Raw genomic sequence first — 26,533 nt, 5'->3', positions numbered from 1 at the left:
ACGATGCCGATCTCAGATTTATTAATTGATGCTGCAGCTAATCATGAACTGCTATCTTTTATGGACGGTTATGCGGGTTACAACCAGATTTTCATCGCCGAAGCTGACGTCCACAAGACGGCTTTCCGTTGCCCGGGGGCACTTGGTACTTACGAATGGGTAGTCATGCCTTTCGGCCTCAAGAATGCCGGCGCCACATACCAACGAGCCATGAATATGATCTTCCATGACTTAATCGGTACAATCGTCGAAGTTTATATCGACGATGTGGTCGTAAAATCCAAACGCCGTCAAACACACCTGGACGACCTGCGGCAAGCGTTCCTTCGCATGAGCAAGAACAACCTTAAGATGAACCCGGCCAAGTGTGCTTTCGGTGTTTCGGCCGGTAATTTCCTAGGATTTTTGGTGCACCATCGCGACATCGAGGTCGACGAAAATAAAGCTCGCGCCATCATTAGTGCCCTACCTCCGACGACAAAGAAACAACTCCAGTCGTTACTCGGGCAGATAAATTTCCTCCGTCGTTTCATCGCCAATTCGGCCGGTAAGATGAAAGCATTCTCTACACTCCTTAAACTGAAGGAGACCGACCGATTTGAATGGCGCGAAGAGCATCAAGCTGCATTTGCGCAAATCAAGGTGGCCTTTTCCACCCCACATGTGCTCGTTCCACCTTGTCGCAACAAACCCCTTAAATTGTACATTTCGGCAGCTGCTGAATCCATTGGGTGCCTCCTCGCACAAGATAACAACGTCGGACGCGAACAAGCTATCTTTTACCTTAGCCGAAATCTAAATTCACCAGAGCTTAATTATTCCCCTGTCGAAAAACTTTGCTTAGCGTTGTTTTTTGCCGCATCCAAGCTTCGGCATTACATGCTCCCCACACTTACGCAGGTCATCGCCCAAACCGACGTAATTCGTTACATGCTGACTCGGCCTATTGTCAAAGGCCGAATCGGGAAATGGACACTCGCCTTATCCGAGTTCAGCCTTCAGTATGTACCCCAAAAGGCCGTCAAGGGGCAAGCCCTCGCTGACTTCCTGGCACAACACCCATCCCCTTATGGTTTTGAGGGAGGCGACGTCGACATCGGTTTCGTCACCACACGAGATAACCATTGGACTATGCATTTTGATGGTTCCAGTACTTCGACCTCGGCAGGTGTCGGTATCGCGATTCAGTCGCCTGACCACTGCCGATGGTATTTTTCTCTCAAGTTAGATTTCAGCTGCACCAATAATCAGGCCGAGTATGAAGCCCTCATTATCGGCATCCATGTTTTACACTATCGGCATCCATGTTTTACACTTTCAGCTGCACCAACTGAACGGCGTGTTTCATTGCATGAGTTGTACTTTAGCTCCCTATCACATGGTCACTACCTACCTGGCTGAGTCGTTCGAACGAATCACATTTGAACACATTTCACGTATCCACAATACTGACGCCGACGAACTCGCCCAGATCGCCTCAGGAGCACAACTCATGGGGGGCAAACTAGGTCGAATTGTGGGAATTGCGAACACGGGTCAACGCTCGTACCCCGTTTTGATTGATCAGCAAACTCTCCAACGCGCGCACGTAATACGTACAAGGGTAATGTCGCTCCCATCCCTATTAGAACGAGGAGATCCCATAGAAGTATATGCCGTCGAAGTAGAACCAGATGATTGGAGAAAGATGATGTTACGGTACCTCGATAACCCCAATGGGAAACACGACCGAAGAACGAAGGTGCTCGCGACAAATTACGTGTCGTATCAAAATGAATTATATCGCAAAGGCGAGGATGGTTTACTACTGTTGTGCCTCGGCCCACACGAGGCTGCCCAAGCAATGGCCGAGGTACATGAAGGAATTTGCGGGGCACACCAATCTGGACGAAAGATGCGTGGTTGCTCCGACGACACGGTTATTTTTGGCCCAATATATTAAAGGATTGCATCGAATATGCACGGAGATGCCTATCATGCCAAATTCATGGACCCGTGCAGAGAGCCCCGGCCGAATTACTACACTCGGTTACTAAACCATAGCCGTTCAGAGGTTGGGCAATGGATGTAATTGGCAAAATCATGCCATCATCGGGGGCAGCGAAACACGCGTGGATAATTGTAGCAACTGACTATTTCACTAAGTGGGTCGAGGCCAGGTCATACGCCGAATTAACTGCTAAAGAGGTATGCAACTTCGTAGAGGAGAATATTGTGACCAGATTCGGCGTGCCAGAAACAATCATAACTGATAATGGCACTATATTCACGGCCGATAGGTTTAGGGAATACGCGGCAAGTTTGAATATCCGACTCGAGCAATCTACGCCGTACTACCCACAGGCAAACGGACAGGCCGAGGCAAGCAACAAAGTGTTGATCGGCATCCTTGAAAAAATGGTAAAAGAGAAACCTGGTTTGTGGCATTTGAAGTTAAATGAAGCATTATGGGCATACCGAACTTCACCCCGGTCGGCCACTGGAACCACTCCTTACGCGTTAACTTATGGACACGATGCTATGTTACCGGTCGAGTTGAGTATAAGCTCGTTGCGAGTAATCGAGCAGAGTGATTTGTGCAGTATTGAATACAGTCAAGCGATGCGACAAGAGTTAGAAGACTTAGAAGAAAGTCGAATCGACGCGGGTAACTTATTGGTTGCACAAAAGAAAATTGCCGAGCGAGCATATAACCAGCGTGTGAGACAAAAAACGTTCAGCGAAGGAGAATTGGTTTGGCAAACTGTGTTGCCTGTTGGGATTAAAGACCCCAGATTTGGTAAGTGGTCGCCGAATTGGGAAGGGCCTTTCATCGTTCACAAAGTACTCGGCAAGGGGGCATATCATCTAAGAGATCGGACGGGTTCAGTTCATAAGTTGCCGATTAATGGAAAGTTTTTAAAGAAGTACTATCCAATTACATGGGAAATGCAAGAGTAAGACCATTGTATTAATAGCAAGACAACCATTGTATTAATAGAAAAACGACCATTGTATTGATAACAAAAATCATTACAAGAAGAACAAATACAAATACAATGGTGAAATCCTAAGGGGTCGAGGGGAGGAAAGTCTCAAGGGCAGCCTTCAGTTCCAGCCACTTCGCTTCACCCAGGATTATCTCAGCCTGCCTGGTCTTCTTGTTGAACTGGAGCTGCTGGACATGCCGTGCACCGGCAGCGAAGGCCGTCAGCCGAGCCTTGTTGGCCTCGAAGTCCTTCTCAAGCTCGGCAGCAGCAGCAGACCTTTGCCGTTGAAGGTCAGAAATTTGACGCTGAAGGTCAGAAATCTGGCGATCAAACTCGGTCAACTTCGCCTTCTTAGCTCTGATTGCCCCCATCTCAACTCGGCCTGCCTCTTGCGCGACCTTGGCAGCCTTCAAGTCATCCTCGGCTTGAAGGGCTCGCTCGAAGATGTAGAAGTGTTGCCGAGTCCACTCCAGGAGGTCGGTGAGAAAAGAGATATTCTCCGTACTCAGGTGACCACCGCTGGCAAGGTCATTGAGTCACTCTCAAACGGAGTCAAGGCCCTTGCATCGGAGGGCTTGGGAGGCATTAAGAGACAGGACTTCGTGCAGCTTCACGAAGACTTCGGCCTCGGACACGGCGCCGGCTGGTTCGGCGGGAGCAGCAGAAGAACCGGCCTCACCGGTCGTGCTTTGAAGAAGAGCGTCGAGCTCCACTTCCCACGATGGCTGCACATGAAAGGGAAATTGTGTGAAGGAAAGTAAGACGTCGTGATGTAGTGCATAATGAAAAAGGGGATTGTTTTAGACCTGCCGAGAGGAGACTTCGGCCATGCCCTCTGGGTCATTGCTCGAACCCAAGGAACTTAATGGCCGAGCCCAGTGCCTTAGACCGCTACTCAATTCACGCGGGCGATGGAGGTCATCTACATTTGATGGCCACGACGGCGGCCAGAAAATATAGACAACGCTCCTCGGCGCATAAAATTGCCGGTGAAATGAATGTTCGGGCACCTGACATTTAATAGTTTTAAAAACATGTGTCACGAAAAAATCAATACAAAAGAAACGAGACTTACAAAGGCCGAGGAGACTTCCTGTGGAGGAATGGGAGGATCTTCATCCTGCGGATGGATCGGCATTTCGGCCGTGGCCTCAGGATCGGCCGTGGCCTCAGGATCGGCCATAGGCCTCAGGATCGGCATTTCGGCCGTGGCCTCAGGATCGGCACTTCGTCACTCTCGCTCTCGACATCCTGAACAAAAAGAGAAAACAGTTAGCATTACGACCAGAAACCTAAAGAAACAAGTAGAAGCAGGATTATACCTCCAAAACGACCTTTGGAGTCGAGGGTGCTTCGGCAGGCGCAGCCGACTTCCCCATTTCAGGCGCCACGACCGGCTCTGAAGCTAGAGCGGGTACGACGATGGGCTCGGCCGTGGCCCCAGGAGGGGAGACGGCTGGAGGAGTCGGGTTTGGAGAAGCCGGGGCAGCCGGCACAGGAGGAGAGCCGGCAGGAGCAGGCGTCCCAGTAGTGTCGCTAGGGACGACATGAATCTCCCAGTCGCCCTTCTTCGCCAATTTCTTGATGCGTTTAGAAGGGCGAGGGGCACCAGCTTCTTCGCCCTCGCCACCGCAGCGACCACTTCAACCTTCTTCAACACTCGACCCCCTGAAGAGCAAAGTAATTAATAACAAGGACAAGTAGAAGAAAAAGAAAAAAAAACGGAGCGACGATATACCTTGGGCCGACTCCTTAGGTTGGGTCGAGGGCCCTGGTCTCGGCCGGTCGCCAAAGACTTTGTTCACCACGTCTTCGGCCGAGGCGCCAAAGAAGTCGCAGGTGTACTCGTCCCACCAATCTCCAAAAGTGTCGGTGCCCAAGGATTCCGGAACGGTTGGCCGAAGACGGAACTTCTTGCACCGTGCCTGAAACTCTTGCTCCATCGTTCGGCACTCCCTCTCGGAAGAACCAGAAAGACGTCCCCGGCTCAGGAGGGAACGAGAGACGAGCAGGGGTACAAGGCAACCTTGGAGGTAGCCAAGCTGCCGGGCGACGAAGTGGGGATGGTAGACCTCCCAACTGGCTCGGCGGGCATCGCAACCAAGGGGAAGGTCGCGAGTCAGGACAAACGACCCCCAGGACTGACGGAGTCCCGCATCCTCGGCCTCGGCCCAAGCTGCCGTCGGGAGCCTGATGGAAGCAGGGTACTCCTGGCGCCGGCAAACCAGGAACTCATCGTCCGAAAGGACGTCGAGACCGAAGAAATGCTTAAGAACCTCATCCGCCCGGTGCGGAGGAGCTGGTCGAGAGGCCAGTTGGGGGCCGAGGGCGGCCGAGCGTTGGAAAGCAAGGACCTCGGGCCGAAGAGTGGAGAAATAGACCTGCAGCCAGAGTTGAAACACCCAGAGGGGTCCATTCTGGTGCGGGTCGATTTTGTTGAGGGTCGCCTCGGCCAGGCAACGGAAGAGGTTGGCAAGAATAGCCGGGCTGAGCGCCAGGGAGTGACCACTAGCCAAGGCCTGGGCCACTGGCATATTCTCGACCAAGCACTTGTTCAACCTAGTACAACAAATAAATTTGTTGTACCAGTAGAAAAGGAAGGCTTCATGTTCTCCCTTCCTGAGACTTTCCTCGCCCCGGCCGGCGAAATGGAGCATGAGAGTGTTGTAGTTGAAAAAGTTCTTATGGAGCTTCTGAACTTGTTCTTTTGAAGGCTCCCGATCGCCTCGGTCGAGTGTTTCGACGGCCCGCTCGTCGAAAAGCGCCTTCAAGTCCAGAAGGGAGAGGCATCCAGAGAGAGCAGCGTCGATCGGGAGGCCGGATGGAGAAGTCCCAAGGATAGCCGTGATGTCAAGGACCGTGGGGCCAAGGGGGCCGAATGGAAGGACCATAGTGTTGGTGGCCGAACACCATAGAGTCAAGGCCGCCATAAGCAGCTCCTTGTCCATGGTAATCTCCATGGTTGAGAGCAGGATGGCATCGTAGATACCAAGGGCTTTCCACTCCTCGGCGAAGAAGGATCTCATTCGATCCACCCAGGCGGCCCAGGCTGTGGTGGTCGAGGGCCAAGCTCCTTGAGGCCGAGCCAAGCCCCATTTCGACCAGTCAAACCCTTAAAGCAGGGGTGTTAGGCACTGTTCCTTGAGAAGGGTGGTGATGCACGGCGGCACTGCATCTCTAAAGAGGGGGCCCAGGATCTAATGAGTAGTGGCCATGTCGTTCTCGAAGCGTAGTGTTTTGATTGCGCTCCGATCGATGAAGTCTTTACACTTGTTGACTTCATCAGAGAGTTTCGAGATAAAGGAGGCCATTGGAAGAGATGATAAGAGATAGTTTGGAAGAAGAAGAGATTGCAGAGGGGAAAATGGAGAAATAATTGCAAAAGGAAGAACTGGAAGGTTTAATTTGAACGAACAAGGATGAGGAACTTGAGATTTTAGAATTTCTGAAAGCGTAAGAGGCGAATGGCAGAAATGTGGGTATTTATAGGCCTTTCAGGATGAATATCAAACGTCTGGGATTCGAAAAGCACTGGTTCAAATTGGGGGGAAATTTAACCGGGAAAGGCTCAATCATTTCGGATATTTTGGGAACCTGCGAAGAGGGGATCGAGGAGTCGAAAATCCAGGACGCACGATTGCGTGCGACGCCAGTTTTAAGGCATTAATGAGGATAAGACGTTCCAGTTAGTGCACGGTTTCGAGGCCCACGATTGAAAGTTTTAAGAGTGGCGGAGAATCGACACATGGCCACGCGTTGGGGGCAACGAGGAAAGTGCAATCATGTCTCATAAATGCGCAGGAATAACGGTCATTAAGGAAGTAAAGTCCAAAAAAACAATAAACGTTTTCGCTTCTTCAAGGTCGAGGCCCGACCAAGAGTTAACGGTCGGCGACCTCAGAAGCGAGAGGGCAATGTTTGGGCCCAAAATATTATTGCTGGGCCGAGCAGCAGGATGTGCTCGGCCCAAGGTAATGGTAAATACTATGGGCTGAATAATAAATCCTGGGCCAGCTGGCAGGATCGGCCAAATCCTATCCTAAGTAGTCCGGATGAATAGGAAAGGTCGAGGAAGTCCTAGTGCTATCAGGATTCTCGACCAGCGAGGAAGGGAGTCCCGAAAAGAAGGAAAATTCAGAATCCCAGTAGGAATAGGTTTGTTCGAGTTAGAGGCGAAATGGGACAAGGACTCCCAATCCAAATCAGAATTGGTTTTCAAGGAATTGGGCACTATAAATACAAGAAATCATGCAACAGAAATGGACCTTCAAATCAGCATACAATTGCCCTGCGCAAAACCTCTCAAACACCTTGAGATTTTTCCTTTTCTTTTTCCTGCCGACACACCTTCAGTTTGGATAAACAGCACTGTGGAAGCACCCGGCGAGCACCTTCAGTTTGGATAAACAGCACTGCTGCCGCAGAATCAGCCGACCAAGAAGCACCTTCAGTTTGGATAAACAGCACTGCGTCGAGGTCGACAGGTTATCTATCTAAGTCTCGGTCGAGAAAGGTTTTCGAACCTTTGTTGGCAGAGGTCACCTTGCTAGCCTTCTCGGCATAGTTAGGTGTTACGAATTACATTGCTCGGCGTACTGGTCGCCGAGTGGTTTTATGATTGGATACTCACAAGTGAGTTTCAGGGTTCGACATTCCGACGGCCGAACTACGTTTACCATCAAGACATACATCACGTTCGAGTACCTGTGCCCATACAGTTTGGTCTCGATTCGACGTGCTTATACTCTCACGAATATAATCACAGTGACCGAATCGGGCTCGGACGATTTGTGAACTCAGCAGAATTAGCAGCCTTGTCTTCAGGCTGTAGAACCCAGAGACCGAGAGTGTTCCTTCCTCGGTCGCAATCGCAAGATAGAGAAGTCAGCGACGCGCTCAAAGCTACATCAACAAATTTTACTCCTCGGCCAAGCTCGGCCCCGCATTCGACCGAAGGACGTAGTTAGCTTATTAGTTACTCGGCATGCGCGCCACGTAGGTTTTGTAATTTTTAGGGTTAACAGGTTCATAATTGAATAGAAGAGAAAGATGCTAGAGCAACTCGTCGAGGGGATGAATCAAGATTCATCTTGAATTGGTCAAAATATGCGGAATTTCTTATTTTTGTGAAGGATTAGATCCACTAACTGGAGGTTAATGACTGACCGATATTCTTGACACCCCGAGGAGGATGGGGCCCCCATTCGCTAACCCCTTGATCCTTGCTTTTCTTATTTCTTTTTTTATTATCTCATTTTATTCATGTTGATCCCTAGCATGATAGCATGGGTTCAAAACCCGTCGGTGGTTAATCTAATATTTGAATATCTAATCTAACAAAATGTCGTTTGACAAAAAAAAAAAGTTACAATAATAATAGGCAAAATAACATTGATATAAAACAACACTAAGAAAATTGTAGTTCTTTTTTTTTTTTTTTGAGTGCAAATTGTAGTTCTTAAATTGTTTAATAAATATAAATGTATTTTGAAAGTTTAGTGGACTTTCCAGCTGTCTTCTTTCCAGTTTCCTCACTTGTGAAAGTTTCAAAGTTAAAATTGTCAAACCAACAATTTGCTTGCAACTGTCTTCTCTTCTTCTACCTACGGCTACGAGATTGACTCTGTGTCTGTACGTCTTCGTCGATCTTCAAATTCGTTCTTCTTGTTTTCTTGAGTGATCACAATTGATCACCGTTAGCGTTCTTCTGTTTTTCCTTTTGCAGTTTTGGGACGAAACAAGGATGGCGGAAGAATATCTGCTTCCTTTTGCTGTTGAGGGAATACTGGCGAAACTGACTTCACTTGCTGCGCAAGAAATCAGTCTCGAGTCTGGATTCAAAGCTGAACCAAGCAGGCTTCGTGGATCATTGTCCACCATTTGGGGTTTCTTATGTGATGTTGCCTGCCAACCACCAGGTCGGGGCCAAGGCATTGGAGAATTGGGTAAAGAAACTGAAAAACATAGCTGGAGATGCAGACGATGTGTTGGATGACCTCCACTATGAAGTTGTTCGGCGTAAAGTAGAAAAGGAGAACCATACCAAGAACAAGGTACTCAAGTCCTTTTCTGTTTCCAATCCAATTGTGTTTCGTCTTAAAATGGAACGTAAAATTCGGAAGATCAATGCATCATTGGTGATTCTGAAGACTAAGGCATCTATCATTGGACTAGTTTCCGATAAAATAGATGCAACCCCTTGCGGAATTGGATGGGAAAGACAAACCAACTCGCTGATTGCTACAGATGAAAGAATGTTTGAAAGGAAGGAGGATCTGTCTAATATAACTACAACCTTGACCAACTCCACCATCACTCAAGGAAATATTGGAGTTCTGGCCGTTGTTGGAATACTGGGCATGGGAAAGACAACTTTGGCCAAATCCGTATACCTTGCGGATCCTATAGACAGGTATTTTGATAGAAAGATATGGGCGTCCGTATCTCACCCTTTTGATGGTTCTTAGAATTACTAAGCCGAGGGGATACCAAGACAGAATGCATTGCTTAAAAAACTTCGAGAAGAGCTGAAGGAGATAAGATATTTACTTGTACTCGATGACATTTGGGACAAAGACTCTGAAAAATGGAGCAATTTCATGAATTATTTGTCCAAAGTTACTTCCTCTTGTGGAAGCGCTATTATTCTCACTACCTGCAGTGCCAAAGTCGCATCTGTCATGGAAGCACTTCCGAGGTGTAATTTGGGGATTGTCTCTGCAGATGACTGTTGGTCCATATTGAAACATAGAGCTGTTTCAGATAACAATGCTCCTCTAAGTCAAGAATTTGAGCGAATCGGAAGGCAGATTGCTGAACAATGTGCAGGTGTACCGTTGATGGCAGAGGTATTGTACTACTATACCATGATCTTGAACTCCATTTATACTTGTTTCTATTTATTCATATTTCTTGTCGATAAAGATTCAATCTGTAAGTTACTTGGTGTCTGCATACTATAAGCAATCTAAACTAATCCAATTCAATCGAATTAGAATTCTAATTTTTCGCTTAATTAGAATGGATTGGGGGTAAAATTTTGAAACTGTTACTGAAATGTGTAGATAAGACTTCAATACGTATGCTATACACCACTGGTAAAACAGGACCCTGTTACAGGGTTAAGCCCCTAATTCCCTCTATCTAAGGCGATTGACCCGAAATGGCACAGAAGGTCTGTGCCTAACAAGCAATAGCCACGCATTTGCATCAGGCTGCTTAACAGAACTTGTTCGGTATAGTCTTATGTTATATTACTGAACTTCGTTGAGATCCTTGTTTTTTTTCTTTTTCTGTTGCTGTTTACCATATTCGTTATTTGATAGAAATTGTGATTCATGTACCAGGTTTTGGGAAGCATGTTATCGTGTAAATGTAGAGTTGATGAATGGTTGTCAATCAAAGAAAGTAGAATTTGGGACTTACCGGAAGGAGAAGATCGAATGATTTCACTTTTGAAGTTGAGTTTTGATAATTTGAAATCCTCATCTTTGAAACAGTGTTTTGCATATTGCTCAGTGTTCATGAAAGATTTCAAAATTGAAAGAGAGAGCTTGGTTCAACAATGGATGGCCCAAGGATTACTACACTTTTTACCCGAAGTAAGTAATATAGAGATGGAGGATATAGGTAATGAATATTTTGATATTCTACTGAAAAGTTCCTTATTTCAAAATGCTACACTGGATGGCTGACACTATTACCAAATGCAAGATGTCCAATCTTGTGCATGATCTTACTGGTCTTGTATCCAAATCTGAAGGCTTGACGAGAGACTTACATGAGACGAACGATACACTTGAGGTTAGACATGTTGCTTGGGTTTCTACTTAGACACTAGGAAAAATTGCAAAACAAAGACTGGGGAGAGTGTGCTCATTTATTACGTATGGCGAAGTCCCTAGTAACATCTTGCCACAATTTAGAGGTTTACGTGTCTTAAATTTATACAAGGCTAGTATTGAGGAGTTTCCAATATCAATTGGAAATATGAAACGGTTGAGGTATCTTGACATTTCTGAAACAAGATTCAAAACACTTCCTGAATCCTTTGGATAACTCTATAACCTGCAGACCTTAAGGGCAATGAACTGTGCTCTTGAAGAGTTTCCGAAAGAAGTAAAAAATTTGATCAACTTCAGACATTTTTATTTCAATAAAAGTACGGTGTTTCCTTCTGGCCTGGGACGACTGATGTGCCTTTGAACATTACCTTACTTTTCTGTGGGTAAAGAGATGGGTCATGGAATTGAGGAGTTGGCTGGCTTAAATCATTTGAATGGTGAATTGATCATTTATAATCTTGAAGACGTAAGGGATGGAGATGAAGCAAAGAAGGTCAAATTAGAAGATAAGAGACACTTATGCCATTTGAGATTTGTATGGACTCATTTCAGAATGGGATGGCTGGATCGCAGAGCCCACAATGATGAGGAGGATGTACTGGAAGGCCTCCAACCGCATCCGAAGTTGGAAAAACTAGAGATAAAAAAGTACATGGGTGGTAAATTTCCATCATGGATAATGAGTAAGTTGCTACCTCTCATCAACTTGAAGCAGGTTCAGTTATGCAGCTGTAACAGATGTGAAGCATTCCCAACACTCGGCCATCTACCTAATCTTAGGCAGCTTGAGATTGATGGAATGGATAGCCTGAAATGTATCGGAGCTGAGTTTTACGGCTATGACCTTATTTATGATGCAGCTGCAGAAAGTACGGAGACAATGACTTTATTTCCATCATTGAAAACATTACGAATTAGTGGGTGCCATGAGCTAATTGAATGGATGGAAGCAACTGCGATGCCAACAGGAAAAATAGTAGTGTTTCCTTGCCTTGAGGAGCTGTATTTTAAAAGCGAAGCTGATTCTACTAATTTCACTTAACTGCATCCAGACTTATCTTAAATCGCTACTTTGTATACCAGTTGCAGTAATATACGTAGTTCGTATGCCTTTCTTGTCGTTGAAGCTTTCACACGTTTTGGTTTCAGGTTGTAATCAGCACTGGCTGCCTGCTTGAGTCTCACCACTGGATGCTTTTTCAATATATTGTTAGATGAACTAGAATCTTGCAACTCCGTTCGCTCACTGTAACACCTGCTGGAAAGATTTGTGCTATACACTGTCGCATGTCTTGCGAAGTTGATGATCATACTCCTTTCCCCACTGTCAGGGAAATTAGGCGGCAACATCCATTCCACTGTCATTTCCCTTCCATCTGGATGGAAGAATTTACCAGAGTGATTATGGAACCCTTCATCGCTTGAAAATTTGTTTATCTTTATGTATGAGAGTGGTATCTAACTGCAGTCGCATGTTTTCGTGGCTGGGAATGTGTTAATGCAACAAATTTGAGGACCAAAAACATTATGTTTAATTATAAATGAGCATTTTTTTTCTTTAGTTTCTCTAGTGGTAACCGATCATGGAATAGAGAAGAGCATAGATGAATGTTTGTATTGCAATGAGCATGCTTGGACGCTTGAAGATAGGTATTGGAAATGAATTCAGTAGTATGTTGCTAATTTAGCCTTCTCAAACAATCTACATCGAAATGACAATATTAAAACATGTTATATATGTAGACAGTATCATCTTAAATGGGTTCTTTAAATAAAATGTGAGCTTTGTGAGCCATTGGACGAGGGAAATATCTTGCCAAGCACTATTTAAGATAAATAACAAGTATCTAATCCAATTTTCTTCTAGCAATCGTTGTTTTTTGACTTTCATCAGAGAAAGTAATTCTTAACCCAACTTGAGGGATCAAACACGCGCCCACACGCACACACGCGCGCGACGTTTGCGCCGCGATTTCTAATGAATGGAGACTAAATCCCATACTACTTGCCTAAGACCTTGTCAAAACACAGCACCAACGTTGTTTTCATACGAACACATTTTTGAAAAAATGCAGAACTTTTATTGAGTACTCGAAGAATAAGTAACTATACACATTAATTCAAGGTGAAAATGAATGGAAGCAAAACAAAATTACATGATAAAAATATCCAAACGAGAAGGCAAAAAACAAAACGAGTTTACATGTTTTTATGATCGCTAACTGACGAGAGTATCTCACGCGAATCTATGTAGATGATCTATTTCACATTTCTGCAGATTGAAGTTGCTTATCTCCTTTGGAAGTTAAGGTACTTGATGCCGTACGCAAACATGAAGAAGAAGAGAAGGACCCAACCAACATGACCAAACACCACCGGGATTACAAAATCTTCTTCATAACCCAAATAGTCCTTAAGGAACTGATTCACTGGCTTGGATTCCTCACCAGGAATTATGATGACCTTCGTAATATCGCCCATTTGAGATGCAAAGATGCCATAGATTGTCCAGGCAACTGGAGAACCCCAGTAGTACCACCTCCACCAGATGGGAATTAGCTGCAATATTGAGATTTAATTGTTAGGATTACAGTAGTAACAGATATGACCCCTAACAAGGTAAATAAGATGCAAGAAAACTCCGATGAGTAATCTGCATTTTATGACCACTTGCTCAATCATGCAAATACTAATGACTTCTAATAACAATTTGTTGCATGTTGTCCTTATAATTCATTTGTTCAACATTCTGAGGCATGAAAGTAAGAAGAGTAACTCAGACATACCGTTCGTGGGACGAGGAAACCAGAGAACAAGTTCCAAAAGCTCATGAAGAAGCCCATAACAATTGCAGCAATTTGGGGACCAGGAGTTAGGGCAACTGCCATCATCCCGTACATGGAGAAATATGTGAAGCACATGAATATGAAATAGTAGAAGTACAAAAATTTGTCCACCTTCCAATCGAACCCAATCATGCCATACAAAATAACTGAATACGCAAAGGTTTGGATTAAAACGTAAAGTGTCTCAATAGCCACCTGCAACACCAAAGTCATGAATCAATATACATTTGATTTGAATGCCCTGCAAAAGCAACCAAACACATAACCATGTGCATAGTTTCCAAATATTACCTGAGAAAATGCATAAGGCAACTCGGAATACATCCCAGCAGCTCTTTCACGGTAGAAAACTGTTCGTTCAACAGCAACAACCGATTGCACAGCAGAAGCATTGCCCGCTCCAAGGAAAAGAACAGCAGCATATCCTGCCCCCAACAGATTCATGATGTCTTGTTGTGTATCCCTGTTCACAAGTCAATATGCGGTTGAATATTATTTAACTGACAATTCTCAGAAACACAAATTTCTTAATTGGTGAAAACATGCAACTGGGCCACAAAATCAAATTACATTAAAGGAATGTAGGTGATCATAAAGTTCTTAAACTTACATTTTCTTTCCTTTGTTCCAGAAGATAATACCAAATATAACTCCAACGGAAATTGTCATGAAAAACCTAATGGCATTATACTGCGAGTTCCTCCAGTATGACCAGTGCTGTTTCCAGAAGCACGCTTGGCACTGAGTTAAAAAGCTTTGGGAGAATTGGGTGGGGAAGTGAAGATCCTTGGAGCCTGGTTGTGGTGTGCTTAGTTCCTTGATAAGTTCCTGGTTTCTCCTGAACATGTGAAGCAAAGATGTAAATTTTTTAACATAAACGGACAAGTGGATGGCAATGACAGAAATGAAGAGACGATATGTTTACATGCAACTAACCTATAGAGATCAGAGTTTGCAAATATTTCTGCGAAGTCTACATCATTTTGAGCCTCAACGGCAGCTGAGCTGACGTCTAACATCCAGGTAGCAGGATTGTAACCCTCTTTGATCTTCAGAACCCCTGGAATAGCCTGCAAGATGTTTTGGATTAGTCAAACTTTTAACTATTAATTACTTTGCTATATAACAAGTTTTGCTGATGTTTGAAAAATTTTCTTCCTGAACTTCGCGTTAACCCCAAGTCGGGATTAAATCCAATGGAGCAGTTTGATCATTGGAAGGAAATTAAAATGAAAGGTAGTGTATACACCTACCTCGAAATATTCAACGAGCTTGTGAGACTGGGCACCTAGAGGTCCAGCATAAATAACTTGTCCTCCTCTCTTCATAAGGAACAGCTGCAACGGAAAACAAAATCGAGGTGAAATATGGCACAAAAAATACTGAACAATGTTACAGATTTGATAGATTCGGGATCATATTATACCTCATCAAAAGCCTCAAAAATGTCAATGCTAGGTTGGTGAATGGTGCAAACAACAGTTCGTCCGGTATCCACAGTGTTTCTAACAGTACGCATAACAATAGCAGCTGCTCTAGCATCAAGACCCGATGTCGGTTCATCCATAAAGATGATGGAAGGATTTGCAACCAATTCTACAGCAATAGTCAACCTTTTTCTCTGCTCAGTTGAAAGCCCATTAACTCCTGGAAGTCCAACTAAAGCATTCCTCAAGGGATTAAGCTCAACCAAATCTATGACCTCATCAACAAACATCTACAGAAACAGAAAGAAAAATAAAATCTTAGTTAGCTACATCAGCTACATCATGTATGTCATCATGTTCTTTATAAGTAGAAAAGACAATTGTAGAAAGATTGAATTCCAAGTGACTGGAAATTGAATGGTACAACCACTCAGAATCAAAATGATTAAAGTAAATTACATACCTTTCGTTTATCCTTCGTGACATCCTTGGCAAGACGTAACCAGGCAGAGTATACGAGAGATTCATAAACAGTAACATATGGTGAATGAATGTCATTTTGTTCACAGTAGCCGCTGACCCGAGCAAATGTGGCTTGGTTCTTTGGGTATCCAGAGATGGTAATACTTCCTTCAATATACCCACCAGTCTTTCTTCCGGCTAAAACATCCATCAAGGTTGTCTTTCCAGCACCACTGACACCAACTAATGCAGTCAGAACACCCGGCCTAAATGCACCACTAACATCTCGTAGAAGTTGGAGTCGAGTCTCTTCAATCCCTTGGCTCTTCATTTCCTGGTAAGGAACACAAATATTGTCACCAAGGAAAGTCATATTAATAAATGTAAGGCAAAGAAGAATCATATTAGGCCAATGACATGTGTTGGCCATCGGATGATAGATTGCAAGACTAAAAACAGTCACTTCTTGACTAAAGAGCAGAAACTCATTCTTCATTTCGGTTAATGCCTTGTTGATGTATAAGTACTCATATTGACTTCTTGAAATTATATATCAAAGAAAATAGACACAAAGTTACTTACAGGAGGCATATCCACATAGTAGTTCACATGGTTGAAAGCAAGTGAAAGGGGCTCAAAGGGCAAAACCATTCCTTTTTTGGCTTGATTTCTCACTTGCATATCAGTACCTGTCATTAGTTATTATGTATTAGACAATGAGTATAATTTGATAGCAAAAATGCTGCTCGAGATGTAAGTTTTATGCAGTAGGTTTTGTAGTGCAGCCATGGTTGACATAATGCTTATCTCGCAAATACATTGTTTTTACAGCCAGGTGTGGTAAATAGATGGATGAGAGTTTGAGTAATCCAATATTTATAATGCATATGCAAATTAAGATCTTCAGGAAATATAACACTTACCTTCTGGATTGGGTCGTCCCTTCCTCTTATTTTCAGAGTCATCGGTAGCGATTAAGGTTTTATTATCAACAATTGCTGCAATTTAGTTAAAAGAGAAAGCAAATAATCAGAACTTAAACCAATGATGTGGTTTACTAGTACCAATGAGTAACAAAGATTGAACATAATTCACTTACGGTCTAAGAAGGTCAATGCTGCAACGAAGAGAAGATTAAAAAGAATAGAAAACCCGAAAAGCGCCCCAACACAAATCCAAAACCAAGTCTCCGTGGAAAACAGGCCTCTTCCCGCCAGAAGGACCTTTCCAACTGTGTTTTCAGTGGCGTTGAGGACAGGCTGTGCAAAGGAATCACACACATTTGTTATTTGTTAAGCTCAATGTTAATATTACCGTACAAGAAGAACTCAACTGAGATTTGATAGAACTTACAGTGCTCCATCTTTTGTCAAGAAACTCATTGATGGCAATTGCATTTTGTCCATACATCATAGGTGAAATATAGTAGGTCCATAGCATCCACGGCTCGAGGTCATCTGCACACCAAAATGAGAATATTGTGAACATTTCAAATCATCAGAAATAAACTAAAACGTTAACACTTTGTTGATTCAAACATGATAATGATAAAAGTATCAAGCTGATATATGCAATAACTTAGGTTGGCAATTATAGAGAGATTTCATACTTTTAGAAACAACAAAGCCTCCTAGGACAAACACTATTAGCAATGCAAAGGAACCAATAGTGCTCGCTCGAATCTCTGATCTTCCAAGGCCGGCAATGAAACGGAAGAGTCCAAGTGCCATTTGATGTATACCGAAGTAAGCCAAGAGCTGTTTGAAAAACCTGAACATATTGTACATACGTTAAACAAAAGAATAGCTAGGATGTATATCTTTCAATGTTCATGTAGCAAAAGGAAGAAAAAGTTTCCGATAATAATAATAGTGAAAAAATAAAGCTTACCTACTGGCCTCAGGTGCAAAACCAACGGTATAGTATGTCAAACAGATCCATATTAAAGATTCCATAAACGAAATGGGAATTCTGGTTAGCCAAATGGGCAAGGCAAAAGCCCATCCAGGGTAGAATAAGGCATCCCTCTGTTTAAAGAACACCGGAAGCCTGAAAACTGTCATTGAAAGCTCTGCCACTCCATTAAACATGACGTTAATGAGACTGAAAAACAATGCTCCCATGTATTTTGCCGAATCCCCTAACTGCCCAGGTTTCATTTCTGTTCTGAAGAATACAGTGAAAGTAATTGTAGCCATGATTGCTATCTGTACAGTCTTGAATATGTACACAAATGAGTTACGCTTCATCAGCAACCATTCCCTTGCAAAGCATGCCTTGAAAAGCTCCATACTGCTTATTCCATACTTTTCCTTCACCAAGGCAGCAGGATGGGCTGTTCTTTTGTCATACGGAACTCTTAGGTCTTCAGCAAGACGTTGGCCAACATGAAAAGTGGCGAAAGCCTGTGCAAAATCAGCTACAGAGACATATCTGAATGGTTCATTCTTCTTAAACCAGTATTGTTCTTGATCCTTCTTTGAGGTCACTTCTTGCAAGAAATCTGCGACACCTTTTCTGTCCGGGCATCTGAACCCCATATATTCGAAGAATTCAAGTACATTCTCTCGTGGGCCTTGGTACACAATCTGACCCTCAGAAATAAGGATAATGTCATCAAAAAGATCATATGTTTCTGGTGCAGGCTGCAAAAGAGAGATGACCATTGTCACATCCAGAATGTGAACCATCTGCCTCATGAACTTGACAATCTGAAAGGTAGTCGAACTGTCCAGCCCCGTTGAAATTTCGTCCATGAAGAACGCTTTCGCTGGTCCAACCAACATTTCTCCTGCATTATGGGAAACGACTTCCAGTTATAGTTACAGGCAAATGTTTGCAGATGAAATATCATTCCTATTATTCCAATATGGATTAAAGAAGAATTTTGAGAAAAAAAAGAAAAGCCACCTTTTGAAAATAATGGCATTGGTTCCTAGATTTCTAGTAAATCAAAGTGAAATATATTTATACACGCATTCAGCCTGAACTATCATGGTCAACATACTATACACATTCATGCTTAGAAACACAGTTGAGAGCAAAATCATTGCCTTTTCTTTTAGTTTATTGTTTTCAGAGTAATATGACATAGAATCTCATACCAGTTGTAACCCGTTTCTTTTGTCCACCAGATATGCCCCTTCTCATGTCATCACCAACAACGGTATCAGCACAAATATCTAATCCGAGTATCTGACAGAAGAACAAAAAATATTTAGGCTTGTACAATAAGAGCTCAACAACACATTCTTATGATTGAATTTACAAACCTTGAGAACGTAATCTGTGATCAAACTCGTCTCCTGGCCAGCCAAAGATGTTGCTTTCATGAATGCATCGATTTCAGGGTCTGGTTTGATACCAGAATCTTTCTCCCGTCTAGACAGCTCTACCAGCATATCGTACCTGGTTCCAACTCCCAGGCAACGTCCGGAAAAGTCCAACGTTTCACGAACTGTCATCTCACCATAATGAAGATCATGCTGGCTAATGTAAGCAGAGGTTCTCTGAGGCACAAACTCCTCAAATTCATGGCCACAGTAGGTCACTTTTCCACTTACCTGTTTATAACCCCAAATTGTCAATACATATATATAAAAACAAAAATGGGAACATGTAAGTACTTGTCTGCAATAGAATAACCCAATAAAATGTAAGGAGATAGAGAGGATTACAAACCCTTAGATCCTTATCAAGTTTGCCCGCAAGCGCTTTTAGAAGTGTTGTTTTTCCTGATGAAGGAGGTCCCAGAAGCAGTGTCATCCTGGAAACAAAGAAACCAAGCTCTTAAATGTTGTTGAGCAAAGGCTAGTATGTTCCTTTACATCTTTCTTCTGTATGAGCAACTAATTTCTTTTGAAGAAACTACTTTGTGTTATATTTTCACAGGAACTTTTGTTTGAGATCTTATTGATGCGGAAAAAAACATCACACTAGTCCAGTACAAGACATTACATATACAAAGATCTTGAGCATACCTCGATGGCCTCACGATGCCGCTCACATCTTTGAGAATCTGAACATTTCTTTTCTTTGATGGTAGGAGTTTAAGCTTTCCAATTATTCCCTGTTCACATTCATAGAAATTTACAAATCCGTGAGTTCACCACAGAAATTTAGAAATAAACAACGAAACTTTACCATCAATAGATATTATGTAAAATACCTCTATCATGTTCAAGGAAGAATTTAGCAGTGTTGGAAGAGCTCTGCTGCCAACATATGCATCTCCCTCTATTGATAATTTCTCAAATCTAACCTCAACTTTAGGCACATCAATCCCAACCCTGTTTCCAATCAACCAAAAGCATTCAAAATCCAACCCGATTTTCGCCAACCAAACAAGCAAAGTATACATATATCAAAACCCCAATTCAACAAAACCAGAAAACAAATCACAAACCTTTCATTTCTGGCTCTCATTCTCTGCAAGAACTTTTCATTGTCATCCTCCACAACCTTAAGTATGCTCTCCATCAACTGCTTCTTATCTTGCTCCCCAAGATTCGCCGTGTCGACTTCTTCAGTCAAAACCCTCCCATTGCTCATGGCCTGCCTCAGCATCCCTTTCCTCATCCTATCATATGTGGGCAGCCTCTCTATGGCCGCCCACTTGAGCTCCTCCTCCTCATCCAACACCTGCTGCCGACCGCTGCGCTGAAAAACGTCCGGCGCGTTCCACATCTCCCTCACACTCGCAGACCGCCAGCTCCCCCGGCTGCTGGTCTGCCGGGATAAGTCCTCCCCGGCAAGCGCTGTCGCTATAGACATGGTTGCTAGCTCCAAGAACCAATCAAATCCCCCTCAGCTCAAGATTTCAGAATATGGGTTGATTCAAACAGCCAAATCTGGCTTACCCAATTCCAGAAACCGATTGAACTTACTTTTCTTCCCTCCTAAGAAAACAAAAATTGAATCAATCCAGAAAAAATGTACACACTTAAATTTCCAACTCTTTATTTTATTCACCAAGTAAGTATTTTTCCACTCCTGTGAGATTCAAAGAATAGTCCTTTTGGAGAAGAAAGAGGGGGAAGTGATATTTTCTGGGTTGAGATTTGGTCTTGGTTTTATAGAAAAAGCGAGCCATCGACGAAGAAAAAGCAGAGGAAGTTCATGCGAACCTGCAAACAGCAACCTTTTGCAAATATTTTTTTTAATTATTTTATGATTTGAAAATTCTTGTCTTCGTTTCACTTTACAGGAGAAATGTCGTTGGTCAAATTGTGACTACTTTCCAGAATTTAATCAATAAATTAACGTAAAAAGCAAAATATCACACGCTGTCGCTTTATTGCTGTTGAAACAATCAGACACTTCATATTTGATACCCTTCAGTTTAAGGTCATTTGCAAAATAAACCCTCATATTTTAATTATGTTCATTTTGTACCATAGTGCATTGAAATATGTTATCGGTCTAACCAACTGTTTGATCGTTCATATAAATTGATAACATAGTGAGCATTTTATATGGACTAATGTGTTAGTGTTTTTCGCACGATATTTATTAAAAGAACTCTTCAACTTTGTTAAGCATTATACATCCAAAGAGACAAAAAATGAATAAGTCGATACAATTTTAAAATCCCAAACGTAATATGAGAAAATTAAAACTTTATAACTTATTTTGAAAAATATCAAATTTAATGTGTATACTAATTGAAAAAAAATGAGTGTTTACCTTAGTAAGGAATAGATTCTTACTGATCTTCCTTCCTAAAATTTAAAATTTAATAATACTATCATTTGTTAAAAAAAAAAAAAAATTATCAAAACTGTGCAATGTTGGGATAGAAAGGGGATACGTGTCGATGTTGGGATAGAAAAGTGTGCAATGTTGTCAAATGCTGACCAGCGAAATGGATGCTTCGATGGACACGGTTTCCACGTTTTTAAAGTACTTTTTTTGTGGAATTTCTTACCAAAAGAAACGAATCATTTTAAATATATTGGAAAAGAATCATTTTTGGGGAATAAATAAAGTGCATTAAAGGAACGTGTAGACATGAAATTCATATTAAAAAGAGAAAACTGGGTTAAGTGAAGCGTGACTGCGTGGGGGCCACTACATGGTTAAACTTCCACTTATATTGGATTCATAAAATATCGAGTAATGCTACACACACTAAATTTGTATACCAAATTTTATAAACTAAATAGAGTAATGCTATGAAAACTAAATAACATGGAAGTTGATGTTTGGATTATTACTTCAATGTTGATAAAAATGCTTATTTTTTATTGGTGACACATCATTTAGTTTGCAAATTTAGTCTACAAATTTAATCTACCTAGCATTACTCAACTAAATGATACGACAATTGATTATTGAATTATTACTTAAATATTGATAAACATGCTTATTTTCTTATAGTGACACATCATTTGATTTCTAAATTTTGTTTACAAATTTAGTCTTTTTAGCATTACCTTAAAGTAAATTAGCAAAATTCAAACATAATGTTAACCTTGGTTTATATTTGTCTCAAATCTTAATCATCTTGTTTGGGCGCTACTCAGACTGTAGACTTGTTGAGAAAATCTACCATTTTGAACAAGATGGGCTTTAAAGATCTATGCGAATGTGAAGGGTTGAGTTTTAAGGTTGTTTTTCGACTAGTATTTTGAATAAATCAGTTTGTTGGGTTTGTATTTTTAACCTTTTGAAGAAATTTACTGGTGTCAAAGTCATAGGTCTTGTTTTTGCCCACAATCTCATATCAGACCGAAAATCACGATATCCACCATAGAAACCTCGAACTCACATTGCTTTTTTTTTTTCTTTTTTCTTTTTTTTTTAATTTTATTTGTGCTTTGATTTTTGGGTGTTTAATTAATAGTTTGGATATGTTCCTCTATATGAGATGAACTTGCCCTCAAAATTTCATGCAAAAAGGTGCCACAATTTAAGAGAAATCACAAAATCAAATTCTATGTATTTCCTAAATCTTAGTTTTTTCAGCAATTTTATGAGATGATTGATTTTTGACGCATCGAGGGTCTCTTTTCCTTTTATTTTTGGCATGGGTTTTAATTTGTAATCTGGACAAGTATCAAAGAACTAGAGTGTAGTCAATTGGATTACGGGATTTTTAAAGACTTTTTTAGGTAATAGATTTCAAAATATTGTAGAATCCTTACAACTTTCAAATGGATTTTCAAAGATTCTTCTGAACTTTGATTAAAGATTTGAATTGAATTTTGAGATATTTCTTGTTATTTAAAAAATTATTTTTTAAATAGAAAATAAGATTAAAAAAAATGAAAAAAAAAAATTGAAGACTTTGCCTAGTTCTCTCTAGTAACCCTAAACTTCCATGGCCCTCCATGAGTAGAAAAATTTAAATACAAATTAATAAGCTGCCCAAAGTTTAACTTCCACCGGAATCATTCATGAAAGCAAGATTGTGATACTAGAGCGTAGATAATTTATTACACACAGCCTGTCTCATGTCAAAATATCTCTATGTGTGAGGGTATGTCGATGAGTATTTGATATTTTATGTTTTCATTTCATAGATATTGTGATTTACCGTGTTAGTGAAATATTGCTTTTACAGTACTTGTTTCCATTCTATACATAGTTTGATATGTTGAAACTAATACTTGTTTTATAGTTGTTGGATAAATATCAACAATCAATGATAAATTTATATATGCTAATAAATAATTAATGCGAATTGAATAATTCAACAGAATATGAACAAAATGAAATAATATTCAAACAGACAAACTGAAGATTGAGGCTTCCGTACCACAATGTCCTTGAAACAGAAATTTCGTACCTACTCAGTGCTTGTAGTTCTATGAACGTTTGCTTCACCAAAATTCAACGATCTAAGTCAGGATTCCAACATTGGAAAACTAGACTTCTGGGGAATTTCTTTGTGGTTCTTTCAGTAAGAAGGTTTGGAATTGTAGAAGAAGAATTTGATTTTTCTATGTTCTAAATGCCATGTAGATGGATATATATATATATATATATGTTTATGCATGTTCGTAATAGGTATGAGAATGAGATGCGTCTGTTGAGAGACATCTTCTCAAAGAGGTGCTTTGCTCTTTGGCATTCTTTCATCACTTCAAACTTCATCTGAAAAGATAAGTCTGTTGATATAAAAAATAATTATTTAATTAAATCTGAAATTAATTAAAAATAATTAATTAAAGAATTTAATTATTAGAGTCCAAGCCCCAAGACCTAAGGCCCATCTTTTGATAATTAATTATATATTAATTATCAATTAATTAGCGTACCCCCAAACTCAAGGTTTGAGCTTAATGTTACTTTCCAAGGTCCAACAGTTCAATCACTTTCTAATAGAGAGAAAGTCTTATAGAGTGAAGGAACCTTTCGATGGTGACAAATTTGGGACAAAATAGAATGAAGCTTTCTACTCAAATTTTCCAACAATAGTGAAGGGTTACAACTTTAATGAAAACAACGATTTTACAAAACTTTGCTTTTTCGGCTTGCTCACCTTTGTATTTTGCCCCTCCATGATTTTAGTGGCAGAGCACTTGCAACGACAATGATTTCTGACAAACATTGATGTGTAGGAGGTTACTCTTGATGGTATAATGCTTATTTTACTTTTACTTCTATCTTTCTTATGCTCTGACATTCACGTGAGAGATGAGTTTAATCTCACTCACATGCGCACTCTTATTCTAGTAATTTTTAGGTTTTAATTTATTCATATTTTTTCACATCGCTATATTTTATGGCTTCATCACCTTCTAGATATCGACATGCACAACTCTATTCGGTGTCCAATTGGACATTCCGAATCAGAGTGTGTCAAACAGGTCATTTTGCTTCAACTTCAAGAGGAAAATGATGGACTTGGCAAGTGAAGTCTAGTTTTTCATTTTGCAATTAGATTTTTAACATGATGTAATTTTGTGAATGATCTTTATTGGATCATCATTATATTTGGGATTTTTGGATTTTTATTTAAGAATATTGCGTTGTTGAACTTGAATGGCATGTATTTTGGCTGTTTATCATGCATGAGTGTGGAATTATTGTTAAATTATATGTTTTGGTGCAAGTACTAATATATATTTTTATTAATCATTGTTTTATGCAATGCAAGTCACGAACATAGCGCGACATTACATACCTGTACCTCCAACGTGATGCCTTACGCGACGAGATTTCTAACTCCGCTTGATGTTAACCTTGGTATTAGAAATGGGTGTGCGATTTGTTAGCTTCTAATCGACGAGTTAATGAGATAATTAGACTCTTCTAATCGCTGAATGAATTTAGAACTCACTTTTTAATTCAGCCTTTTAATGAGATGTGTGACGTTTAGCTGCACATCGTAGCTCCCAAGTCGATGTAGAATTCAGGAAGAACATATTTTTTTTGAAATTCTAATGCAACACGATGCTTATCTTAGACAATGCTCTCGATCACATTAATTTGGACTTTTTCATGTCAACTACCCAAGTAATCACTGATGATTCCACTATTGTAATTTGGAATTCATTTCCTTAAATTACCTTTACATGCTCTAGCAAGATACTACTGAGTCATTTAAAAGAACATTATTTCTCAATTTTAAGGGTTCAAAGATTTATTGTTGTACATTCACGTGTCTCCATGAATAAAACCAATGACATGGATAATGCACTAAGAGAAATACTAAGAAGACTCTACCAAAATAGAACTCTACGCCATGTCATTGTTTTGAAATAATATTTTATGATGTTGATACGAAAATTGTGCAGAAAGTCCCAGTTTTAAGAAAATCTCATTAACATTTCTCCTACACTAAACAAGCCCTTGGCGATGATGTGTATCACAAATTCAATGACCTATCCACAAGAAAATTGTGATGACCTATTTTAGTGTCACCGCACCACCACTGCCATCATACATGGCTGGGCTGAAGGGTAATTATAAAAAATTAGGAGGGCAATTTGGGCTGCAGCGTTTGGGGTTCGGGGTGACGTCGGTGTCAGAGACAGGCTTGCAGGGCTTGTGGGTGGGTGTAGGATTTGAGGGAGAAAAATGGGGAGAAGGGCAGCTGGGAAGCTGATCTTTGTCTTGTGATATAGTAAGGAAGTATGTGATCTTATTTGGGTCAACAGACTCTCATCTTTCTTTATTCATGTTTTACGTAATGATAGCCTCTCGTGTCCCCACTAATTGTATTGGTAGTGTGAGGAGAGACGTTTTAGCACTAGGTGCGACGTCTAGGTCTCCTGTCACCTCCTTGCACTACCTTTTCCTACTAGTTTTTTTGGCTGTTTGCCTTGTTGTAGGCCTTCGGGTACTTTTAGCATCTTTACCCGAGTAATGCTATATCCTGTTTTCCAAAAAAAAAAAGAAAAAAAAAGGGGATTGAGCGGTTGATTTGGAGAGAGAGAGATAAGAGAGCGTGACAGGTACCTGTACACAGTTGAACCTTTTTTCTCATAACTTTTTCAAGCGGTTCTTTTCCATGATTTCAGAAATTGAGGATTCATTTGAAAGACAATAGTAACGATAGAAATTAGGGTTTAGGTACTTTTAATCATAATCCATGCCTTATGTTCTCAGAATTCATCATTCCAGCGTTGTTTTCTATCTTAATTCTTGCACCAGTTGTTACTCTTGACAAAATCACGTAGAATTCATATGCTTTGGTATGGTTCAAAATGATATCATGTGAAGAAGTTTCATCACTGCTTTGATATTGTGACTTGCAATGTGCTTAAGAGCTTATGTGCAGTTGCATTTTTCTCTGCGCATTGCAGTTGATATCATGACTTTCAATCTACAAATTTGATGGTTTTAAAATTTTAATTGTGGAAATGGGGTTGAATTGGTTATGTTATCAATTTAGCCCAAAAAGATTGAAGACTTTGTGTTTATGCCTGCAAGCTTGGTTTTTGAGAGGTTTTTGGTCAGGGAATTTATTTTGTGTTTATGGTTCATGTAGTATTAAAGTTTTTGTTTAGTTTTATATTGGGTTGTGGATGCTTTCG

General features: G+C 41.0%; 2 protein-coding genes and 1 pseudogene across 2 annotated transcripts; 1 reads left to right on the top strand and 2 right to left on the bottom strand.

The window, feature by feature from the left end:
• Nucleotides 1-4,285: 4,285 nt before the first annotated feature.
• LOC148698109 (uncharacterized) lies at nt 4,286-5,995 on the bottom strand. The gene is made up of 4 exons (XM_088690377.1): nt 5,596-5,995; nt 4,708-5,496; nt 4,579-4,637; nt 4,286-4,534 (listed from the first exon to the last, which is right to left on the bottom strand). Exons 1-4 carry the CDS (start codon nt 5,993-5,995, stop codon nt 4,286-4,288), a joined length of 1,497 nt encoding a protein of 498 aa, XP_088546503.1.
• Nucleotides 5,996-8,584: 2,589 nt separating this feature from the next.
• LOC137714355 (putative disease resistance protein RGA4) lies at nt 8,585-11,857 on the top strand (annotated as a pseudogene).
• A 1,014-nt stretch (nt 11,858-12,871) lies between these two features.
• LOC137714801 (pleiotropic drug resistance protein 2) lies at nt 12,872-20,767 on the bottom strand. The gene is made up of 20 exons (XM_068453936.2): nt 19,954-20,767; nt 19,717-19,837; nt 19,529-19,617; nt 19,230-19,314; nt 18,821-19,111; nt 18,653-18,743; nt 17,439-18,339; nt 17,158-17,318; nt 16,902-17,005; nt 16,648-16,807; nt 16,472-16,546; nt 16,131-16,237; nt 15,550-15,882; nt 15,086-15,376; nt 14,913-14,996; nt 14,596-14,729; nt 14,270-14,497; nt 13,951-14,122; nt 13,600-13,854; nt 12,872-13,372 (listed from the first exon to the last, which is right to left on the bottom strand). The coding sequence occupies exons 1-20, from the start codon at nt 20,319-20,321 to the stop codon at nt 13,103-13,105; spliced, it is 4,320 nt and encodes a 1,439-aa protein (XP_068310037.2). The 5' UTR covers nt 20,322-20,767; the 3' UTR covers nt 12,872-13,102.
• Between the last annotated feature and the right edge of the window lie 5,766 nt (nt 20,768-26,533).

Source organism: Pyrus communis, chromosome 3, assembly GCF_041283825.1.
Source record: "Pyrus communis isolate YQ-2024b chromosome 3, ASM4128382v1, whole genome shotgun sequence".
Lineage (NCBI taxonomy): Eukaryota > Viridiplantae > Streptophyta > Magnoliopsida > Rosales > Rosaceae > Pyrus > Pyrus communis.
Note: the sequence above shows the minus strand (reverse complement) of the source record. Positions and strands in the feature narration are given on the sequence as shown.